The sequence below is a fragment of the Lichenostomus cassidix genome, chromosome 11 (assembly GCF_008360975.1).
Source record: "Lichenostomus cassidix isolate B80296 chromosome 11, HeHo_3.0, whole genome shotgun sequence".
In the NCBI taxonomy this organism is placed as follows: domain Eukaryota; kingdom Metazoa; phylum Chordata; class Aves; order Passeriformes; family Meliphagidae; genus Lichenostomus; species Lichenostomus cassidix.
In genome coordinates this window covers 19323223-19347893 of record NC_139492.1, presented here as the reverse complement: position 1 = coordinate 19347893, position 24671 = coordinate 19323223, and the positions used below count along the sequence as shown (strand labels likewise).

At 40.6% G+C, this 24671-nt stretch overlaps 1 protein-coding gene across 7 annotated transcripts in view; it reads right to left on the bottom strand.

Annotated features, from left to right (window-relative positions):
* GARRE1 (granule associated Rac and RHOG effector 1) overlaps positions 1-24671 on the bottom strand; it is a 58947-nt gene that overhangs the window by 13597 nt on the left and 20679 nt on the right. For all 7 annotated transcript variants that reach the window (XR_014854589.1, XM_085072053.1, XM_085072059.1 and 4 more), the window contains 6 exons: positions 15756-17085; positions 8073-8279; positions 5558-5698; positions 5180-5275; positions 4886-5047; positions 3761-3919 (listed from right to left, as the gene is read on the bottom strand). Coding sequence is in view for 6 of the 7 variants with exons in the window: in XM_085072053.1 (XP_084928179.1) it covers positions 3761-3919; positions 4886-5047; positions 5180-5275; positions 5558-5698; positions 8073-8279; positions 15756-16250 (1260 nt within the window). In the remaining variant the exon portion in view is untranslated. The remainder of the gene's footprint in view (positions 1-3760; positions 3920-4885; positions 5048-5179; positions 5276-5557; positions 5699-8072; positions 8280-15755; positions 17086-24671) is intronic.

Sequence of the window (24671 nt, the reverse complement as noted above, 5' to 3'; positions counted from 1 at the left end):
TTTTCTTTTTAGGGAATGGGAAAGGAATGGACTCACTTCAGCTTCATTTAACCTTTAATTTAGTGACAGTAAGTTCCATATTTTGTTCGTGCTTTCTGTTGTTGTCCAGTCTGCATGGGTTGGCCTTTTTGATCATTTCCATAATTTCCTATTTTGGTCATGCTGAAACAGCAGCTTTTTGGCAGCAGTCAGCAATTCTTGCTTCAGTGACTAGCAGATTAGCTGTACCATTTATCCTTGAAATGGCAAAAGTTCCATGGTATAAATAAGCCTCAGGGGACATTACTGACTTTGCTGCCCTCACCTAACCTAAACTGGTCCTATTTTTAAGTGGCTATCTGTTACTGGGTATGAAAAAATGTGAAACATGAATAATGTTGAGTTTCTCCTCTCTCACTTCAACAAAACCATCAAATAACACCTGAACATAATAATTTCCCATCTTTCAAATAGTTTAGAATAAGGTCTTCATTTTCCTTCAGTTGACTCTAAGCATTTGCCCAGGTTTATTCAATCTTAAACACGTCTAAGCATGGTGACAAAAGACCACACTATTATCCACCCATGAAAATACCTCTCATTTTGTAAGAGGCAACTCTCGCACTCTTTTCCTTGTGTTTGTACATTTTCATTTTATGTGATTTGGTAATCTGCAATTCAGCCCTATTGCAGTTATAATTGTGATAAGGAGAAATGAATTCAAGAGTGATTGTTCTCAACTCCCCAGAAAAACACAGTCTGCATTTCAGACCTGAAGTCAGAGCTAAACTCTGATTTGTGTGGACCTGCCCATGGTCTGGGCTTTGTTAAGGTGTTCCTCCCCCTGGACACACCTTCATTTCTTGCCTTTGAAAAAAGCTTTACATTTCTCAACATTTGTCAGGATATCTGAGATTTAAACTCTACTAGAAGATTTAGTGCTCCTGCAATGCATATTGGTTTTTGCTATGGAAAGATCTACTAGCAGGGAAAAAAAGAAAAAAAAAAGAAAAAAAAAGAAAGAGTTTTTATCTGTTTGCATGAGGCCAATTGGAAGTTTTGTTTCTGCTCATCCTCTGAATTCAGCTATTTTACTGTACATTATTTTTATTCAAACATGCAGATTTCTTCAGGTGACCCAAATCTGAAAGTACAATTCCTGTTATATACATGCTATGGCAAAAACTTAAAACCTGCACTTCAAATTATTTCTCACGTTAAACTACAGCCCAAAATAACCAAGCAAACCAAGTCACATCTCATAGGGCTTTCCACACTTAATGAGTTGCTTCTTAACAGGCACATGGCAAGATAGGTTAAAAACAGTAAGACTGTCAAGTAATGTTATTTTTTCAAACTGGGCATTTAAGTGACAGATTCACACACAATTCTGAACGAATGCAGACAGCTCAGTATCTAAAAGCAGTACAGCAAAGCCTACGTAATACTGTGTCATGATTCATTTATCTGCCTTCTTCACAAAATAACCTTAAAATAGGCACATCCTCCCTCCCCGCCTGGTGATGCTTAGAGAACAGCTTCCTGTACCTCAGACATCCATTGTTCTTGCTTTACAGGTGCTTCCTCTCTCACTTCCACCCAAAGAACTCTTTAAAGACGCAAATTACAATTTCTTGTCACTGCATGAAGCTACATATAAGCATAATTGGAAGTTGTAAAAATGATGGCACATAGTTTATAAAGAAAAATCTCAACTCTCACACCCCTCTAAACTGTAACAAAAGTGAGAATTAATGAGAGAAGGCTTGCACATCTTCTGTCATGTGCACAGCTCATTATGCGTCTTTGAAGAGTGAAACCTGCTCCTTTCAGAACCTGACATTCATGCAAAAATCTCTGGAGACATTCAGGATTCAACACAAGTGAAACTCCATAGCTCAGCACTGTCATTTGGGAGAATGTGTAAGTAAGTTTTATGCTGACAAAAAGTCTCCGAAAGTGATGACAAACCTGAAGAATGTCAGTGCTTCAATTACCAGCAGGTCTAACTCGTTATGTCTAGACTGGGGGACACTAGATTTCCAGACTCCTCAGACCAAACGTGCCCTGTGTGCCCTGTGTGCCCTGTGCCTCAAACCTCCTCAGGGCAGGACTTGGGTGTGCACAACACTGAAACCCCCTGGAAAGGAAATGGTGGAAGGTGCAGCATCCAGACACTCGGGAGCCAAGAACTGCTTCTGAATTACAGCACACTCCCATAGGGCTGCTGAGAAACTCTTTCCTTCTTGGCCTCATTTCCTGTACCTTGCTGCAGACTCCCAGCATCCCACCACGAACTGTGGCAGCTGAAGACACAATCCCCTGAAGACACAATCAATCCCATTTAACCATATCCTTTTTTCTAGTTCTCCTTGTATTTATTAATATTTAATACCTGTTTTCCTTAAAAACACCTAAGTAGAAATTTGATCAATCCTACTGTTCCACAGTTTCTCTGTCCCTGCAAAGACACCACCTTCTTATACCTCCTTGTAAAACTTCTCAGACAAAGCACTACCACCTCCTACCCTTAAACCTCTGTATGTCAGTGAAGTAAGGACTGAGAGCAGATGCACTGCTCTTATGACCATAATGGTCTGCACCTTTGATTTTAGGCTGTCTTTATATGAATTGAATCCCAGTATAATTTGAATATGCTTCTCTAACAGATATTTAATATTAAGGGAATATCTAAGATCTAATATCTAGTATCAAAGGAATGCTAAAGCAGATGTATCTGGCAAATTTATGACTTCTGATTTATCATTCACCATCACTCGAGAACCTATGAACAGTATCAAAAGCACGTGGTTTAACTAGCTAGGATGCAAGGTCTAGATCACTTAATGATCTGTGTGATTTGTCTGAAAAACACAATATTTACAAAGTATGTAGCTATTTGGATCCTTTAATCAGAAATTAGTTATGAAGCCCTCATGGCCTCCTGTCACCTTGAACAACAAATGAGCACTGAACCAGCAAGAAGCATTTAACTCACTGCAGGTTAAAGACAATTAAAAGAATACTTGACAAAACTGTCATAGGCTACAGTGTACCTTTATCCTTGCATTTCCTTCCTATGTTGAAAGTGCAGCCTTGTCCCTTACTCACAGTGGTCCAAAGCAACCAACATGTCATGCACAAACACTTCACTAAGTGAAGAGATTGCAGTAATTAGTCATGGGAGCACAAATTCATTTTCTTATCAGAGTGTGTTCCAAGCATCTATTTTTATCAGCTGCTTAGATACTGGTTTTCTTCCCCTCAAGAACACATATGTCTATAGCAAGGCATTTAATTGCTCTGTCCTCTGTTGGAGATGTCAGGTAGCATTACCTGGTGCAGAGACTTGCTGGTTTATGCTGTGCAGGAAACCCAGCTTCCATTCAAAGCAGAGAGGAAATGAAAAAATGACAGGTTTTTGAAGCTAATTTGAGAGGGGGATAGATGTGTGTTTGGGTCTGTTTGGGTTTTTTTAACATAGTCATCTATAGATTTGAAAATATTTCTGTTTCTCTAAGAATCAGAAGTTTCATTTCTTGGGTTCTCTCTTGTAATGGAGACCAGGAAGCGCCCAGTGCATTCTTCTGTTCCTGTCAACTACAGACACCACCTACAGACTCCCATTCTACAAGGATACATTTTGCTCAGAAATCAAGTTAACTGCAGCACTAAAAATAGAGAAACACTGCAAATTAATTTCTAGACTCCAAAATATCTAGTTTCTCTTCAGGGTGTTTAGATAACCTTTGTTTTCCTAAGGCTATTGGTAGCCACCTACCAGTCCAGCCTGGCCAAACAACAGCTGCACAGCAGTTTTGCAGGCTCCTCTCCACGTGGAAGGGCAGACCTGGTTCAGTACTTCAGTCACGGGAGAGTCGTCCCGGGGCATGAGTCCGTTATGGCATCCGGCTTCCTTGATCAGCTGCAGCATTGTGTGCTGGAAAAATAATAAACACTCTGTCCTACCCAACACATGATTCACAAATGGTACCACCAATGCTTCCAGATGGATTCGTCTTTGTTCTACATGCTTTTTAAACAGCTATAATGTCTGCAACCTCACAACAGTCTTGTATAAGTATAATGGAGACTTGTATAATCGAGACTTGCATTGCAGAATAGAAATATGAAAGATTGTCTCTGCTGTTTGGAACACAATACTGTTCCAAAATCATAAACTGTATTTTTTGCTTATATTCTTGCAAACCAGTTTAATCAAAACTACACAAAGTGCTGCAAAGACAACAGAAAAGCAGCACTTTGGGCCACTGATTATTTCAACTCTTTCAGGAGCAAGGCATTGGGCTGATCTAAAAAAAAAAAGTGAAAGTGATGATTACAATTGCCCAAATTACTTCTGAATGGACATGTTTTCCATTTGTTTATACTAAAAAAACAATTAACCTCTCCATAATTTGAAATTCTTTTAAAAAAATTGATTCAAGTTAGTAAGATGACATCAAAAGGAGCTCTGTTACAAAGTATTTTATTCAATTACCTCCCTTGGCACCACGCTGGGCCGACTTATTTTGGCACCCAAGAAGATGAAGGCTCTGACATGCATCACCTGGTTAGGGAATCCATAAGGGCTCACTTTCCTCTGTACTTCTTGATACCTAACCCATCTATTTTAAAAAAGTTCACAGAAGCATCATTGCCTCCTAGATTTATATGCCTATGCTTCTCTCAGATTGAACTGAAATTGCTCAGGTGGTCAAAATGTTATCAGAAACTGGCATGGCCATACCATGTTATCGAGTTTCCACAGGAAGCCAGGCTGAAAAAAAGCACTTCTAAACACAAGTTTGGCACTGAATTTCTATTACTGTTGTTCTCTCCATTTTAAGGCGTTGTACTCTTTCTCCCCCCACCTTCACTACTGTGGTTAATTGGGGGTTATTACCGTTTTCAGCTTCAGGTTTTCTGCTGCAGACTCATTAAAGGAGATTCCTTTCAAAAAATGGGATCCGATCTGTACAGGGATAGTGGGCAGCTCACACTGAATGGGCTGAGGTGGAGTCTGTCTCCTTCCTGTTTGCTGGGCTTCAGCTTCACTGCAACAGCCCTGAAGCACAGAAGAGATCAAACAAAACAAAGACATTAGAAAATCCTAATATGGGTCCAATTTTTTGTATATTTGAAGTAGCCATTTTGAAGGTGAGGAGGGATGGAAGAGAGCAGGTTTAGCAGATCTTACCTGAAGACTTGCTTCAATAGCTTTTGGGTTCAAGTGGAAGCCAGCCTTCATTGCATATTCACAATGGCCCAAGCTCTCCAGAGCCACTTTGTAAGCCTGACATTAAACAAAAAGTTGAGATAGCATAGGCGGATTGGCAAGGAAGCAAGCATGCAGTCACTGTGTTTGGCTACAGACAGGGATTGGTACAAGGATTTACCCCACTCAGTTCTATGGCATACACACATTTATCATGTAAGATTTCAAAGCTGTAATTCCCAAATACCTCTGAGCTGCCTGTGGTACACAATTCTGCAGGAGCACATTCCTTCCCTATTTCAATCCTTGACCCACTGACTGTACTACATGCACATGAAAGCAGCAGACTTGAAAAACCACCTGCAAAGCACTGTCAATTTTCATGTTTAGCTCTTTGAGCTGATGTTCAGGGATGGCCACACTCTGTGAGCAGAAAAGTTGCTGAACTTCAATTCCTGCCAAACATCCGTCACAGCCTCTTTCTCGCAGTCGAGATGTGGCCTGTAATATAAAATAAAAATCCAGGGTGAGGAGGGCCAACATTAAGCCAGGTCAAGCTTAATTAAATTTTAAAAAATAGCAAAAAAAGCCCACAGACTTTAAAACTGTCTACAGGAGATGAGAAGCAGCACCTGGGTGAAAAGGACATGGAGGAGACTTTATTATACCTTACTAAACTTTTACTGCTACTTAGGAAGCAGAATGCTGACGCAACCTGTACAGCACATGGGTGTTGGCCAGCACTTGGATTCAGCATTGTTTGCTGTTACTATTTCAGCCCCCTCTCAGTATCAGGGATCCTGTTACAGATCACACCATGGCTGTGGTTACCTGAGGATGGACTTGTAACTTCAACATAAATTTGTCCCAGAAACAGAAGTCATGTTAAATCACGTGTACAAACACTCCTGTGTTCATAGGGTGATACATTTAATGAAGTTATGGGTGATTACTGTGGTGCAATTTGAGAAGAGCCACACAACGCTACGTTCAACTTAGCACAGCAAGAAAATAGCTTTGTGTAATATGATTTTGAAAAATAAAAAATAAGAAGACCCAAATATCTGCTTTTAGCTGTAAAATCCTACATCACTGAGCCAGGTAAAGCAAATAGATGTAGTTTATTTTCCAGTCTAGGAAAGAGTCTTGCTGTAAAGCAGGATGTCTAAATTGGGGAGTTCTGGTACTACAGCCAATGGACACACATGTGCTAGTCTCACAGACAGAATTCCTGCATTTCCAAAAGTAAATCTTAAAGAGCAAAACCAGGTTTGAGCTACTGACAAAGTACCACCTTAAACTTTACTGTGAATGTTCTCCTGCCAGAGACACTGATTTTATGGGAAAACAAGGGATTGTCTTCTACTCCAAAGTAAAAATTGGTAAAGATTTCACTATTTCAAATCTCCCTTCTATCTATCAAAATTATTATCTACAATTATAAGAGAGAGGTATTTTATTTATTTAGAAACCACAGATTTTTCTTATGCTATCCTAATACCCCACACAAATACTCCAAACCATTTATTTCAGTCAATCATAAAAATTGAGAAGTTTCTTTTATTGTTATTCTGGAACTATGGAGAATCTATTTTTATCTTTTTAGTCCCCATGTATGTTTCACATGGGATTTGATTAGTATTATATTAAATACTAGTATTGTACTAAATAATACATGTACTAAACTGTTTTGAACTCGACTATTTTAAAATACAGGTTGTGTATTCCTGAAAAACGGAAATAGCTGAAGTGGGTTGTTAAGATGGTAAAAAAGAAAGTTAAGATCCTGGATTCTGCAAGGACAAGTAATTTTAACCACATTTTAAACAAATGTGATAGCAATTGCAAGGTATTTCTAGAAATTGTAATAGCTTTAAGAAACTAAGTATATTACACATAAAATTAACTACTTTTATGCCAAGGGAGCTATACCAGGATTAGACCTGTTACAATTATCTGTAATACACCTAAAGCACTCCCAAATCCCTATTTTATCCCCTGAAATAAATTTATGCTGCAGTAAAAATTACAAACAATCCCTTTGCATTCATGTAACTTGTTTGCTTTCCTATACCTTGCAGATGTTAGTGATAAATGGAGACCTCGACAAGATTTCCAGTCAAGATGACTAACAAGCCACGTGGGACAAATGAGACTGCAAAAGCACATGCTCCACGTCACCTGAATTTAGGGAAAACACATACTCTGTGTCTGAATCCATTCTGATCTGTCAGTCTCCAGACTTCAGTATTGCAAGAGAAAGCAGAAAACCTCATAAAACTAAATGTTTTCGTAAAGTACTGGTTTTGGCTGCAAAGTAAGGATTCCACAGATGGCACATGTTTGTGAAAGTACAAGTCCAGAGAGTGGCACATTTAAGTAACATGGGTCCCATTCCAACAATGAATGGATCAAGCAACATCAAGCTTAACAGCATGAAGGCAAAAGTGTTAAAAATGACCACAACTTTTAAAGTTTAAAACAGAATTTGTGATCAAAATTTGAGAGAAATATACATTATCTAGAATATTTTTCATCAAGATTTTGCTCTGCTTTCACAAAGACTTGTTGTGCTTTTTATTTTTGATTCTCTCTGTCTGCCATGTTTGAACACTGCTAGTTCTAATAACAAATCTGTTTGTACTGTTTATGTGCTCCTTATGTACAACCCTATTCCAAAGAAAACTACACAGGGCAAATACAGTGCAATAAATCACAAAATTAAAGTGAGTTTTAGTGTCTGAAAAACTGTGCCATCTTCCCCCCTTCAAATGCAGCATGTCTTTAAAATCAGGTATTTTCTTCCTTTGTTAGGACACCCAAGCTAACTTTAGGTTTCACTAAATGTACTGTGAATACTGCAAGACCTTCATACCTCTGCTGCTCCTCTCCATGATCTTATTGCATCTTCCAGCTCATTTGTGGGGCTTATATTTGAGGCTCCAGTCCCACTAACATTCTTCCTCTCCTGAGCTACAGCTTCAGCAAAGCAGGAGTGTGCCACTGGCTGGACTTTCTGCAAAGCTTGTGACAGGAATTGGAAGTGGACCTGCATCACTGTCAAGAAACATCGCCCAAGTACCTGTGGGAGAAAAACAAACCAGTTTCAAGCACATGGAAGAGATTGTGGAAGTTTCCCTTCTTCCTTTTTGGGATACGCAACTACATCAAACTCGGATAGTTTGTTATTAAAATAATGCTTCAGATCAGCAGTAACACATGATATTTAACCATCTACTTAAAATAAGAGTAAGTGAGCATTAACTTCTATGAATTAAGGGGACACCAGACTAATCCTGAGTCATTTTTAGTTCTGTACTCAAGTTCTAACTACTTGAAGAATGAAAACCTTGCTCAGCTACTTGGCAAAATCAAGCACATGAAACAATACAAACATGGGAGTAGCATATTATCACAAGGACCAAGTCAACAGCAAAACCCAGCTGCACATAGATCTGGCTGAATTTCTGATAAAAATCCAAAACAGCAACAACAAAACATGAATAATTTTAAAACATTAACATAAAATCCGAGGAGTTTGCCTGGCAGTTTATCCTCCAGGCAGAGTGGTAATGGGCAGGCAATGGGCATCAACAGCCTTTTGCCCCATAACCCCACCGCCAGTGCCCAAAGCTGAGCACTGGCACCAATCTGCCTTTGGAATATTGCACTGAAATGGGTCCTGCCATGCTCCCTTGGGAAGGCCAGGCCAGGGCAGGGAAGCCAAGGGCTGAGGGCAGCTCCAGCACCGAGCTGGGAGAGGAGTGCCATCTCTGCATCTCAAAGCCACCCAGACACCTCGGGTACCACGAGCAGAGCAAAGCTGGTGGCTCAGAGGGCTCTGGTGCAAGAACAGCAGTGCCACCATCAGTGGGACATCCTGCAGAGCCAAGGGCTCCAACGGAGACACTCCGTCTGCCTCCAGGGCTGCACTCCCTGAGCAGGAAAAAGCTGACAACCAAGTGTAACTAGAGAGCAAAGGATTTTCCAAATCACTGTAGAAAGTATTTAAAAGCTATTCAAAGTGTTTCTTTTATGGTGTTTATCACACAAAGCGCTTTAAAATGTGTATTTGATTTATTAAAAATATTCAACTTGAATTCCATTTTAGGAATAATTCATAAAATACACAGATAATGTACACAGCCATCATACCTTGGAGCCACTAAATCATCTGGTTTATTTTCAGCTACGTTCTTCAGGAATAAAACTCTTCAGACACAATTTATCTTCCTGGCAAGACTCTCTAGTCACACAAACAGTTATATGCATGTACTATCTACTTCAGAAGAACCAATAGTGGCAATACTTTTTTTCCACTGCATCCAGACTGCTTTTGACATTCCATTCTGGTTCAATCACTTCCCTTCTTTGTATAAGGCATAAAATTAAACATTTTTGGTACTTTGACTGACCTCTGAAAGTGGAACTTGCCTTATTAAAAAAAGCAGTCAGCTAATGATAACATGAAGAAAACTTGAACTTTCCTGGGCACAAGATTAGAAAGATTTATAAGAAAACTGCAGGAAGAGGCAACTGGTGATCTGAATTATTTCTGTGTAGGAAGAATGCAGTTCTCAGGGGAAGATGAAACTAGTACTCATTAGGAATTTCAAGGTGATTAAATTTCAAAGAATATTTAAGGTACAGAGGTTGAAGTTTCCCCAGCCTGGGAATAATGCTCAAAATAAACAAATTATTTAGGTTTTAAGTGGCAACACACAACATTCGTACTATAATTTGCAACATTCAACAGTGAAGATAAATAGTAACATCCGCTTTACTGAACTTCTATTTTGTTTGAAAGAAAAATTCATTTCAGCCTTCCTCCAAAATGGGTAAAGGATGGTTTTAACTGCTTCAGTATCAAAATGGTGGAGGATTTTTGCACTGTTAAATACTCCCTTTGGATTGACGGCAGATGCTAAACTCACTTAAAGCTCACTTGGTAAGATGTTTTGCCAAAGAGCCCAAACTTTGCCTTATCCGTGGGGAAGACGGTGGTGAACTCTCTCAGCCAGGGCTGGGCACTGACCCCCCATGCAGAGCAATCCAGGGAATCTCTGCTGCACCTCCCTGCAACAGCACCAGCATATGGATGCATTTTTGCACAGTTAGAGACACCACCATCTCTTTTTCAAGTTTATTTTCCCAACTTTCCCATGCAGAAGTGTGTGACTCTCCTCCTTTAGACCAGAATAAACGCAAACCCTGCAGACTGTGCAGGAATCAAAGCTGAACTGGAATCATCTCAGCTATCAACCAGTGAGATTTCCTTAGGAGTAGTGATATTTTCTTAAATAATTTTTAGATTCATTTATAGTCCATGAACAGTGAGGTCTGCAGCTTCTAAACTTTTTGTCCCACAAAATACAGCCCCAGCACCCTGACTTCCCTGACCTGTACCAGCTAGGACAGCTGTTTGCCTCAGCAGAGCCTTCCCTAAAGCAATCTCTCTTTTCCTGCTGAGGCATTTGGAAGCAATGGGACTCTTGGTTCCCTACCAACAGGAGCACCAGGGGAGATGCAGTGCTAGGTTACTCTGTCCCACTTCATCCTCCTAATGGGGGCACACAATCAACATTAGAATATTTCACTGGACAAAGTGTACACAAAATTTCCAGCTTTCACTGCTAAATAGTGATGCCATGCAAATTCGCTTGCAAGCAAATCTTGTACAACAGATTCCTTAAAAGAGAACACTACCAGTAATAAAGTTAGCAAACAACAAGTGTCAGTGTTCCACACTTGATATAAACACTGACTTGCAGTTCTCCAAGTACCATTTTATGCAGTAGAACTTTTTTTTTTTTTGCTATCTCTTTAAACAAGCAGAATGCTCAAAAACCCAAACACCACAACAGAAATATTCAGTGGTTTCCCTTAGCAGAGTCCTTAGTGGCACAGCCTGGCTGCCTCTGAACTGGTGTGCCCCATTATGAGCTAACAACCTTCCTGTGCATTACTACAAGTGGGTAGAATATTATTCATTTTTACTATGTACCAATGCCCTGCAGTTCCCAAGAGTGATCTCATGAACACAACAGCTCCAAGGGAAGACTCAATCCTGCCCATGGGAAGTAATCACCTGCAGGCTGAACTAGATTCCAGCAGAAGCTGCACCTTTACACTATTAGGAGACTTGGGCAACCCAACAGACTAATTTCTTCTAACAGTGACCCTGAAAGCCACTTGTGATAATCTGCTCTTGACAGCTACTGAAATGGTCACTATCATTTAGCAACACAACTTAAGTGTGAAGCATTTGAAAAATAAAAAGCAGCAATTAAAATTTAAGATAAAATATTTTTTTGCTACTAACAGTTCCTCAACTCAGAAGAGCCTGGAGCCAATCCCTGCAAAACCCAGGAAAGAAAAATTTTAAAAATAGCTAAATTGGACTTTACAATGTTTGCTAAGGAAAACCTACATTTAATATTTACTCAGACATTTTTGTCTCACAAGCTTCTTGTTCAAAAACCTTAGGCTATTTTATGCACATAAAAGCCAAAAAATACCTCCATTTAATACAAAACAGAGCACCCAAGAATATATCTGCTGCCCATTCATGCTTCTGTTTTGTACAGGAGGCAATGTGTACATCCCCTTCATTACTGCCACTTTTAAGACAATACACAAGCCCTGTGTAAACAACAGTCATTCTTTATATTTTGCTGTACTGAGGCTTCTGCAAAGCTTCACAAGACATGTGGAAATGTACTTACTTTTACCAGCTTCACTCCTCCCCACAAATTTCCTTTAATGCTTTTATTAACAGAAGTACAGAGTTACTGCATTCCCCCAGGTGACAAACAGATATGGGAAAACACACTCTCATTTACCCTGATTTCCAAGCTGTTCCTCACCCATACAGGCACAAAACCCGAGAATTCAAAGGTGTTTGAAAGGGGAAAAGAAAAAGAACATAAAAATCAGCATTTGCATTTCTGAAATTAAGAAACCTTAGGAAACTCCATCTGTCACCACACTTTGATCAAGAGAAGTCACCATCTTACACAGCCTGGCAGACAGCTCTGAACTAGCAAGTTTTGTTCTAATTAACAATAAATAAATTAAAAACCTCGCCCCATTGTGCTACAGTCCGGGTTGCACAACATTTTCAGTCCAAACTCAAGTCAGGCGAATTCATCAAAACATAAGTTTTCTTGACACTGCCTTCCCTGGGGGGCAGAACCCACTACAGTAGATAAAGACATGTGGCACCTCAGAAAAGCCAGAGCTCTCTGCTTGATTCCTAAAGCCAAACCTGCTCTGCTTGGATTTCTCATTCCTCCCAAAAACATACAGCCTGAGTTAAGGAAGGTTTAGGAAAATTGCATTTTCTTTTGTTGGGCTCACACATAGAAGAAGTCTCATTCTCATGACCTTCTCATGAATTTGGGATTCTGTCCCATTGCACCCTGAATTACAACTCACCTCCCACCGCTTCTATAACGTTTGCCTCCATCACTCAAGTAAGAGACTCTGGAGAGCCATTCTTAGGGTACTGCTGAGCTGCCACTCAGGTGTTCAACCATCTCTCAACTCTCCCTCAGACAGAGCTGTGAGTTCTTTCAGTCACCTCCTAGAGAAGCTGACAAAGCAACATCAGATATACCTGTATTCCCCTCCTGGTATTTTCCAGGAAAAATTATGCTGCCTCACACTCTTCTCCCATCACTTCCCTGTTCAGTAAACTCTGATGAAGTCAGGCAAGCCCTTTATATTTTTCTGCTTACATTGTGAGTTTTTTAATCCTGCTGGCAGTTTTATGAAATGTTAACTTCTCTATCCAGCAGGGGGGAAAAAAGCAAACTACACTTTTTAAATTAAAATTTCAGCATCAACAGTTCAGTCTTCAAATCCCAGAAAAGCACAATGGGAGAGGATCTCACCAGGTCATCCCTCCATCCCTAGCAAGGAGCAATTTCACCTGGGTCAGTTTTGCCACATGCAGGTTTAACCTGTTCTGTAAGCTCTGCTCCCTACCCTTTGTAGCAATCCACATCAGTGCTCCACTAACATTACAAAGGATTCCCACAGCATCTAATGTGAATCTTTCCTTCTGAAATTTAAATTTCTTGCTCCACCTTACAGGGACACGAAGAACACACACTGACATGTTCTGGCAGCTTCTCACATACCTGAGCAATTCTGATTTTCCTTCTTAGCCCCCTTTTCCATAGAGCCCATCTTTTCAATTTGTCCTCTGATGTCCTATTTTCCAGATGTCTGACTACTCTTGCTGCTTTCCCTCTGCTGCCTCTCGAATTGCTCCCTATTTCTCGAAGTGCACCAACAGTGCTGTGCACGTTCACTGTTGTGTTTAAGGCCATAATAACCAGTGAAGAGAGTTCAATGTTCAGTTCATGGTTGATGCAAATTAGGGCTGTGTTAAACACATGGTAACTGCATCTTTGCGCAACAGCAACAGCACTGATTTATTACTTTCAACTGCACAATACTGACTCTTACCCAACACACGACTCTCATAAGCCTTAGGACTGTTCTCCAGAACTGCTGCCCAGTGGGCTCCACTCCTGAAGCTGAAAAAGTCTATTTAAACATGGCAACATTCAGCTTTCCTCTCTGAATTCCATTCCAAGTGGAAAACTCATTTGTTCTAGATTATTTTTAATTCAGCAGTATATCCCAGCATACTTATACCTTGTGCTTTCAAGTCACCTACAGACTTAAGTATTTTCCTGTACTGGCCTCTGCCAGGGTCCATTTCAACAGTGAGCAGCTGCTGCTCCCTGGGCACAACCATCCAACCCTGTGTAATTCACAGTCTGTGTAATTCACTCATCTACACCACACTCCTGACTGACCCACAGAACAGCCACATGAGTCGCTGTCAAATCCTTACATTGTGCTGCTGCTTAAGCCAAAGCAGAGCACAACACTTGCCTCATTATACAAAAGTTCCCATAAATCTTACACATTGACTTTTTTCAGAGCCATGTGCAAGATGCAGTTTCAACTAAGATATAAGAAAAGTACGATGGACACCCCTGAGATGTGCAGGCAGGAAAGCTGTTCTAGCAGCATTCTCCTCACACTTCCTCCCACCACAGAGCTGCCAGATGCACATCGAGCCCAGAACAAGGGTTAGGCCTGCCCAGGTAAAGTGGGACCAAAGCAAGTTTCTGTGCTCTTGTTTGAAGCTGGCAGGACATTCACCACGCAATGCAAACACTGCTTTGCTTCTGCTCCTCAGCTTCCTGCTGAGCAAACCCTCCCTGCACAGTGTGTGGGGCAAGGCTGAACCAGCACCTACCACTGCCAGCCCAGGCGACAAAAGCAGTTCTACAGATGGCTCCAACACTTGGAAAGACACAGCTTTCACATCCACAAAAACCTCCAGAAGACACCTAGTACTTCATATGTTTTTGCCTTTTTAATTCAAAGAGTCTTTCAGCACATCTATTACGAAGATCAATTAATTACATAAACTCACATATATATATACACAGCTATAGCTGAAGAGTGATGTTATTGGATTGTCTTTAAAAATATCAGTCTACAGAAGACATTTATAACAAATATATAGCCCATCTTACTTCATTCTATACCAAGTATACAACAGTGAAAACTGTAGCATGCAACTGCAGTGAGAGCTATGACTGACAAATTGCATCCTCCTTAACAACTCCATCTGGAAGTGGTGCAGTTAGAGAAAGCAGATTATGCCTGACAGGCACAAACATTCACTCTTACAAAGTTACGTAAAATCTAAATCAAAACCAAGAGAACTTAAAAGTAAGTTTTCCACTCAGGATGCAGTGCTGAAGGAATAACTTCGCAAAGACTGCTGCAAAGTAAAGAAATATGTCAAAAACCAAGGAACTACTTGAAACTCCAGAGATTTATCTGTGACTATCACTAAGACTGCTGCTACATAATACATTTACCAGAAGAGAAACACCCAGACCTTCCCAGCCAGGCTTGATGGAAAGTTGGAAATTCTCTCTGAACCCTCATTCTTGAGCACTCGCTACCAGCATGTGAACTTTATAGCAAAGTCATGACAAATTTTTACAGCCCTAATCTCTCACAGTGTGGTATTTTCCTCTTATGCGCAACAGCTCAAAAGGACAAAAATGTTCTAAAGAGTGATAAAATATTATTAGTCAACTAATACGCAGTTTTACTCAAACACTGATGACAACATGCTACTCCCACATGCTCAGGTTTCCCCTATGGATAATACCAAGGAAAGTGTAGGCTGATTTAGAATACAATGGCTTAACATCGTTAGAAACATTAGCTAACATAAAATAGAAAATGGTTTAAAACTTTTGTCTAGTTGGTTCTCCTGCAGAAATACCTACTAAATATCTAATTTAACCCAGATGGAGGTCAGATCCTGCAAATGACACACTACTTTCTTAGTGCACAAGAAATGAAGAGTTTCTTTCTTCAATAGCATTAGCCACAAATACATAGCAAGGGGGAGAAACCTTTTGGTGGTGTAGAAGGGATTTTGAACAGAAATGTAGTTAAAAAGGAATAATACATATTCACAAGCTAAACAGTATCCTCCAAGGTAGCTTACCTCAATATCTTGTAGGCTGAACTCTTTTTGATCTTTGAAGTTTGCAGCTCCTGCACTCAGTTCCATCAGCATTTTTGCTATTTCTGGTTTTATTGCTGCTGTGAGTCGACTCGCCGCTTCCATGACATGTTCCTGCACGTCTTTCAGTTGCATAGCTGCCTTAGAGTAGTGCGAGTTCCTAAACACACTGCTGAAAAGGTCTGTAAGGAAAGTGCTCGTACGGCAAAACACGTTGAGTGCATCCAGGTATTTGGAGATTCCCTGCTGGATGTCTGCGATCGGAGTCGTGTGGGAGGCAGGGTGGGAGCAGCCGCCCGCAGCAGCCGGGGACACCAGGGGGGTGCTGGGGGTGGCTGATGCCAGCGGGGCGCTCAGGGTCCTGCCCAGCTCGGGCATTTGATACTGCTGGTGTTGCTGCACTTTCTGCTTGGACCCGCCAAGCAAAAAGCGCCGCTTATAGTCCATTTTGCTTTCTTGTGCACTGCAGCAATACATAAGTGAGTGCTTGTCCAGAGAGTTCTTGAATTAACAATCACTTGTCAAATTCCTTCCTGGAGTATCTATGTACAGTAACAGTGCAGGACTGTGTACATAGGTTTCACAAAAGGCATTTCAGAAAGGCAAGCGTCTGTATAATCTGTATCAGCAGTGGGAAAGGCAGCAGATTTGCTGACTCCGTGTTTTCAGTGTTCGGTGCAGCCCTGCTGCAGTTATAAACTGTACTCAAAAAGCAAGCCCAAGTATCTTAATAATGCTCTGTCTCTTGTTTGGTATCCCCTCCGCATGCAGAAAAGCCAACTGGGGTAGAGAAGTGATCGCCTATGAGTTCTTCATGAGCATAACATTGTCACTTGCTGTTACATCTACAAAAGTTAAGCTTGTCAATGCAAATAATAGTTTTAGAAGCAATACCTTAATACAATTTTCCCATTAGTAGTATCAGGAAAAGTGGAGCAAACCACCGATCAACAGCGATTATAAAAGCAGTGCAGAACCTTCTTCCTTGAAAAAGCAAATCCTTATGTCAGCAGATCAAATATCTTCAAATGTCTTGACAGATCCAGTCTGCCAACTCAGTTTACTTGTAGTGTTTCTTCTTAATATTGGAGGGGGAAAAAAAATCTGGACTGTTTACAGAAGACTTTGCAAGTATAAGCTATTAAAAATTAGAGTGTTTGTTATTGCAAGCCTTCTTCCCCTTTCCCTGTTTGTTGAGGTAGTTGTTTTCGTTGTAACATTAAGAAGTGGTGCTTCCAGACTGCGTTTGCCCTCAATTGTAGACTCAGAACAAAAATGCACAAATGTATTTGTAAGGCCTCTAGGTCATTTCCTGTGAAGGGGAAAAAAAAAAAAGTTTAAAATGTTAGAGAACAATGAGAAGGTTTAAGAATTTAACTCCTGCAGAGTCCCGGTGCACATTTTTGGGCACACACTGTCAACAACATCCGAGACCAAAGGGGAGGAAGACCTGTACTGACAGTTTAAAAGGCTGTTACAAGCTGGTGTCATCCTGTTACTAAACTCACTGTTGAATATTTTCTTGTTAATTCTTTCATTCTAGGCTGTCAAACTTAAGACTCTAGTTAACCCCCAGTGCAAGTCTTGCACAGTTAAGAACAGTGAAAGGTTATTACTGCACAGCTCAAGGGGAGCTAATCACATTTTCTAACCTCATCCTTTGAAAATAATTAAAGAATGAAATCAATTAAAACCTTTTTTCATGCACCATAATTTATTACAGAACTCTCCCATTCATTTTAATAGTTCACTAAGCCAACAGATACAGGTTTTTTGGTTTTGTTTTTTTTTTGTACAACAAAAGATAAGCTGGAAACACATGTGTCCCATTTCAGTGTGACGGGCATCATCTCTCATACACAAGGTGGTATATGAAGCACAAGTGCCTGAGAGATTGGTATAATACTCTCAGCAGACATCAAAGCAGGGAGAAAATACAACTTCTAGTACTCCCTGATCCTACTGGCAAAGATCTCCTTGAAGGCATCTGCAGGAAGGTGAACAGAACCTGAGCAGTGGGAAAGGCCAAGATGGAGCACGAGGTGTTCAAGACCAGACACTGATCAACAATGTCAGGACAATATCAGAAGGATACAATTCCTTCCATCAGTTTGCCCAGCCCTAGCTCCAGCCACACTTCAGGCCACTTTCCCCCTCTCCTACACACACCCCCCTGTGTCCTGTTCCTTACTGCAGCAATTGCAATGCACAAGGATAATATCAAACAGTAATCAGATTTTTTTCCCCCTGGGCACTTAAAAGAATAATCCTGGATCCCTTTCATTTAACAACAAAATGTTACTTTAGCTATTATATTTCAGAAATGAAACCTGTAGTAATATTGTTGAAATGGTTGGGGAACAAAGATTTTACTTTCAGTCAAAATTTCTTATTTCCATCTGTCCAAACACACAAAATATTCATTCATTCCCATTTTGCACATAAGCATCCTACAGATAAAGCAGCAGGCAAGACACAGCAGGACAAAACAACATCCAGAGCTGGATAGTCTCACTCCCACTAAAACAACAGGACACAAGTTTTTCAGACAGTCGTTGCTGCAGATGGTTCTGCTTCCGAGATCTAGAGCAAATATTCTTTTGTATTCCCACTTTTAAAAACCTAAAACTCAGAAGAAACTCCCATACGCATTTCAGCATCCTTAAAGTACTCCAAGATGACTACTTACCTCCGTAACTACTTTATAATTCTCTCAATATTCACATTGAATGTGTCAAAATGCAATAAACTCATTAAAACAGTAATTTTCTAGGAAGTCTTGATATCATATGCATAGCTGAAAATTATTTTCTCTTTGCTTTACAAGCTATGGTGCCTTACAGTGAAGAGCATGATTAAATTGGTTTCCTTGATTGCATATAAATGTAGATGGAACAAAAGAGTCAGTTAATTTAAATGTAATATATAAGTAAATTAGTGACTGTTTTTCCTAAGTAGACATGAAATTTCACATTGCAGAGGAACTTAAAAAATGATCATGAAAGAAAAAACTTAGGAGGATGCGTTTTCAAGCTCCAAGGCACTGCATTAAATGAGATTATCAGAGATGCACCTCAGCTTGGTGGTTGTGATTACACACAGATGAGTTAATGAACTCATCATTTGGCATGGTCAATATTTAGCCAATACATAAACCTGATGCATCCTAAAAGAACATAAATGCAATAAATAGAAAAAAAAAAGGTGGTTTCATATTTTCTACAGTTATAAATAAATATGACAAATCATTATGTTTTACTTCTAGACAATTTCATAGTCAAACTTGCAGGTACTTACTACACTCTTCAGCTTCAAAATGCCCTTGTAATAAAATCTACACAGAAGCTTAAAGAGGACACCTTGTATCTTCAGTAGATATTTATTCACAGAAAGGAAAGCTGCACGCCTCAACACCAGACATGTGTCTGAATACTATGTCTGAAACTCTGTAATAAGCTCTCTGACATGCTATATACAAAATAAACATTCCTCCTTTTGCATCTTTTCCTGAAAAAGTGAAGCACAGAACATTCCCACACTCTCCCTCCCCTTCCCCAATGCTGCAGATCCCCACTGCTTTTGGTGCACAGTTAAAAGTGAGGGCTCCACACTGAACTGGATGGACTTTAGGCCAATCTAACTCTTTCCATGTTAGGGGGGAAAAAAAAATCGTGTTTCCTTCTAGTGATACAAGAACAGCACATTATCAGCCCAAAATAGAAAACTTAAGCTTGGATTTTACTTTGTAGAAAACACAAATACACACAGAAACCAAGTGAAGACATTTTCAAAAAAATTACCGTACCACAAGAAAAGGTACTTTAGTCCTTCCTTAATGTAATCAAAACCAAAATAGTGCTCTTTGGATACTATTAAACATTATAATAGAATTAATATATAGTGTAAAACCCAGCTCCACACTGAACACCACCCTGCTCAAAGCAGCAAAATGCTACTGGAAAAGCTCAGCACACTCTTCATATTCTCACTTTAAGGAGTTCATGCTGAAGTTAAGGAACTGCTACTAGTTTGGACTATCTGAACTTCAGTTTGGGATCAGACTGAGAATCAGACTGCTGCATGAACTGCTCTAAAAATGGCCACATTTGCAGAGAGTAAAGCAGAAATTGCAGGAAAATGAGTGCAGATGCAAACTGTGTTCACTACTTTTTTTAAATATAGCATCCAAGAATTTTTGCTTAGCTACTTCCCAGAAAAATACTTTTCCCCAACTTCACCAGTCGCAAGAGATTCAAATTAACAGGGAAGACTTTCAGACAAATGGAATTTGGTACTCTCTAGCTTGTTTTGTACCAGCATGACTGGTCTAATTCCCCTTCTGTGCTGTTTGGAATTACCCTGCTAGAAGAGAACACAACTTTTTCCCTGAATCAACACAGGAAATGGAGCAGAGGAAGCGGTGCTTTAAAAAAGTTCTGACCTCAACTTTTAAAACTGGTACAAGTTTGCCTTGCAAAGGTGTTCTTTATGGATTCTGTTGTCCTTCCAGTGAATATGCAATACAACACAAAAGAGTAAAATAGTCCAAAATACACCAAAATACCTGAGCTAATTTTTTTTAATGTAACACTTCATGCTATTTCATGCTGGTTTTAATTTTGTGAGATACAGATTGCAAATCTCAGGATGAACTTAACACCGCACCCACCATTCACGTAAAATAAATGAAATTAAATTAATGTTTCAAAAAAGTTAACTCCAAAAGACACAACCCAGAGCAGCCAGATTGCTTACCCAGGAAAAGCCTGAACAAACAAACCCACTGCGAGGCCAAAAGGCCAGGAAGTTGCCAGAGCCAAGGGCCTCCTGTCAAAAACACAGTGATTCCCTCTGGCACTTAGTGATACAAATCTTGTGCAAATCCAGAAGTCACTCCACGAGGAAAGGTGTCATTCCACCTTCATAGTTTCCTGTCACTAACATGTACCTCCCATCCATCACCTGGCCAGGCCACCCGAAGTCCAAATGCGAATACCTTAAAACCAAAGATATTCTAAATGGTCCTCAAAACCTGCACAGCAAACTAGGAGCAGAAGGGCAAGGGAGGCCATTTCCTGAGGACTGGTCAGTGTCCCACTGTCCCCACCACCAGCTGGCTCAGGGCTAAAGGAGTGACCAAGCAACAATTTGTGTGCTGGCTACAAACATCCAGCTACAAACATCCCGGCCAAGGAAAGCCCGGCTGGGAAGGATGTGCAGCGCAGAGCCAGAGTGCATGGAGCATCCCAGGACAGCTCACCTGGAGCAGCACCACACTGGCAAGGACGGCAGGGACAACAGCCAGGGCTTCAGAAGGCAGCAGAGAGCCCTGACTATGGAAATGTCAGACCAGCAGTGTAGCTTGAAAGAGCTGGCATTACTGACCCAGGAGAAATGGGAAGGAGTCCCAGGCAGGAGCCTTGCAAAGGGCAGCAGCAGCTGCTCAGGTGAGCCACATCAGCTCCACATGCAGCATCCCCAGGGAACAGCCATGGCTGCGTGAGCAGCAACAGGTCCCTTCCTGCTCCTCCATTTAGACAGGTCACTAAGTGGAGGTAACAACACAAGTGGACTAAGATAGATGGCGGAAACTCCTCCAAATGAACTATTCAGAATCCTCTTCATAAATAAACAGGTTAAGAAAAACAGTCAGGTATCCCCAGCTACTTTTGGGGAGGGATTTTAAGACAGACATCATATTTTTAACTGGAAGTTGATTAATTTTGCACTATCCCAAACTGAAGATGGATTACATCTACAAAATATAACCATTCAAAAATACTAGAAATTGGAATCCACAGACCAGGGATTCAGTATAAAGAATAGTTCTCATTTCAGCAACAAATCTCAACCTGATAAATTTAATTCTGACTCTGACTACAACTTTTTCATTATGCTCAATCAATACATCATATCTATTAGTATTAAAATCACAATAGGAATGGCACCTGTCTATCCATCCATGAAGAGCAAATGCGTAAAATGAAATGTGTGGGGGCTTTTAAAATTCGTTTCATTTTCAAACACTCTTTTGAACATAAAAATTTTCAGAATAGTACAAGAGCTGAAACTATGTTTCAAAAACTAAGCCTTTCAGTCAACAAAAAGAGCCACTTTCAAGTAATGCTGACTGGCAGAAAACACCCATTCACCTCTAACATCAACCAAGTCATTTTGCACCTGGAATTTCAACACATCGTAAATACTTAAAGCATGCAAATGCTTTTATAGGGGTTGACAAGTACTGATTATGTTCACTACCAGGGCAAAGGAGGATTAGGGTTTTCCCAGACTCAGTCCCTCAGCTGTCAGGATGCAGGCACAGAACAGCCCCATCAGCCTGGGAATGCCAGCAGGGAGAGGACTCACCTCACCATACCCCACTTGCTTCTGCTCCAGGGCTACAAATCCAGGAAGGAAAACCAGCATTGCTTCCCGAGGCTTTCTAAGGGGGTGGGCTGTAATCTCCAGGAGACCCAGGTACCTCCTGGATGCGTTTTTTGGTTTGGCCTTTTTTTGTCATCCAAGTTGTAAAAATCTCCTGTTAGAGGAGGATGGGGAAAAATCAGAAATAGACCATTATACCAAAATCATTTTAGTTAGCTCATGAATTGCTCATTGGGATTCCATTTTGGCTGCTTGCCCAGAACAGTTGGAGGAAAAAAAGTAAACCAAAACAAAAAAGTAGTCAAGCGAATCTTCAGTGAATCCATGAAGCTCCTGTTGGATACATTCTTCTTCCAGGGTCTCCCGCTCCCAACACCAGCTCACCAAACATCAGCCCAGCCTCCCGGCTCTCCAGGTGTCAAGAGCCACACTGGAACTGACCCTGTGTCCTCCCTCCCCCAGCGGGGGCCAGAGCTCACAGAACATGCTCCTCAGGGACTGCGCTGTTTGCACAGTTGAACTAAATTCAAACTGAGCACCTCAGATTTCAACAGAGCAATTTATTAATTCAGAACCTGATCTCATTTACCAACCAAAGCACTGAGATCTGTTAAACCAGCAACTTGGTTTTATTAACTCAAAAGACCAATTTCTCTGATGATATATCTACCTAATATTTATAGACAGTCTTTGAACTAATTTATTATGCTTTCGTCTAGTTTTCTTCTCTTCAAAATGACACTCCTTAAAACAAAGATAGCAAATTATTTGTGCTGATTTGTGTCTTTTGGATTTGTACTGAAAAATCCTGTAGAGGCACATGTCTGCTAAGTGCTCCAAATGCCAAGCAAAGAAAAATATGCCTGTGCCCTGCCCAAAAAACCCAAAGACTCCGTCATGAAAGCCACTGAGAGAGAACTGAAAGAGGCTGAAGAACACCAAATTTTGGGAGCCATGCAAGTATTGAGGGCCCTGGCTCCTCCACACTGCACCACCTCACTTCCAACTCTCAACCCTTCAGAAAAGAATCTATAAACCTGTGTAACTACACTCCCTAGAAGATGGAATGTAGATGTCCCTCAGCCAGATTCAGACTTGCCAGCACAGTGAACTGGACTTTTCCGAGGCAGAGCCTACAGTCCATCAGGAGACTTCATGCATTTTGTTTGAAGCAAAACATGTAACACTCCAAACAGCACTAGCTCAAGTCTCAGCAATAAGATATGACAGTAAAAGGAAAAGCTGGTGAAAGGAATGTGGTAAAACAGTTTCTTTCAGACCTGGGTCCCTCCCCCAACGTCAAAAATAGATGCCTGTGTCAGATCAGGATCACTGTTTCAATCCTCCCTTGGCAATAGGTGCTTACATTACCTATTTTGAAAGCAGCACCAGTTCCCCTTTGAAAAGAGAAAGAAAAGAATGTCCATTCTTTTGAGAGGGAAGCCTAATAAAACCCCTGCACACAGCAAGAGAAATTCCCACACATGACTGTCAGCCAGGGGAGACTCAAGGCTTCCTCTCTCATCGTCCAAAAGGGAGCCACAGGCACACTCCCTCACCAGAGCTGGAAAATGTGCTAGGATGAAGAAAATGCTCATGGGACCAGACTGAGAGCGAGCACAAGCAGCACAGATTTCTGTAGAAAAGGCACAGCTCTGCCTCCCAGAACAGCTCACCTACAGAATTCTTTGATCCTACAAGACTGCTCAGGAAGAGACACCCATGCACACAGAAAGCCACCCATGGGAAAAACACATTTCCCTTTCAAACAGAGGGAAGAACTGCAGGCCAGGGTTTCAAACAAAGGACAGTGAGCTGAAAATTTCTGGAAAATCTTGAGATTAAGTTAACGTGTTCCAGTAAATGATCTTTCTAGGCCACAGATTTCAGTTCCTGCTGAAGGGACGTCAGGGGGGAAAGGCTGAGCTAGAGAAATATTCAATTAAGCATATGTGGAACAGGAATATTACTTGGTCAGGCTTGTGCATCATGGTCCAGTTATGGCCATCTGAGACAATTCGCAAGTCTGTCTTTGCACATCAGTACATCACAGATGCAGGTGAAGTCTTTTCAAGCTACTGCAGAAGCCACACATGTGGCAATTCTTCTTCACCCCGTTGCTCCTGATTACTGTATTTAAAAGTAAAAATGTAAGCACAGGGAATCTAGGATGGTGTTTTCTTGTTAAAACTTAACTGAAAAAATAAGCATCAAGAAAACAAATTTAGCTGTTTCTCCATTGTGTAATGATAACTACAAAAATCACCATTTCCCATGTTTATGCAGAAAACCAGCTTTTACATGGGGGTGAACACAATATAGTAAAGAACAACAAAAAAACCCAATATTAAACTATCCTCCAATCCCATGAGATTACAGAAGACATCTTAAACCTCTGGGCTCACTTCAGTAATTGATTTAGGCACGTTTAGTTTCAGGTCCAGTTAGTGGTGTCTCCCACATAGTCAGGTAAGAGTTAAACTCCTTGTTACATCATCAATTGCAGCTTTT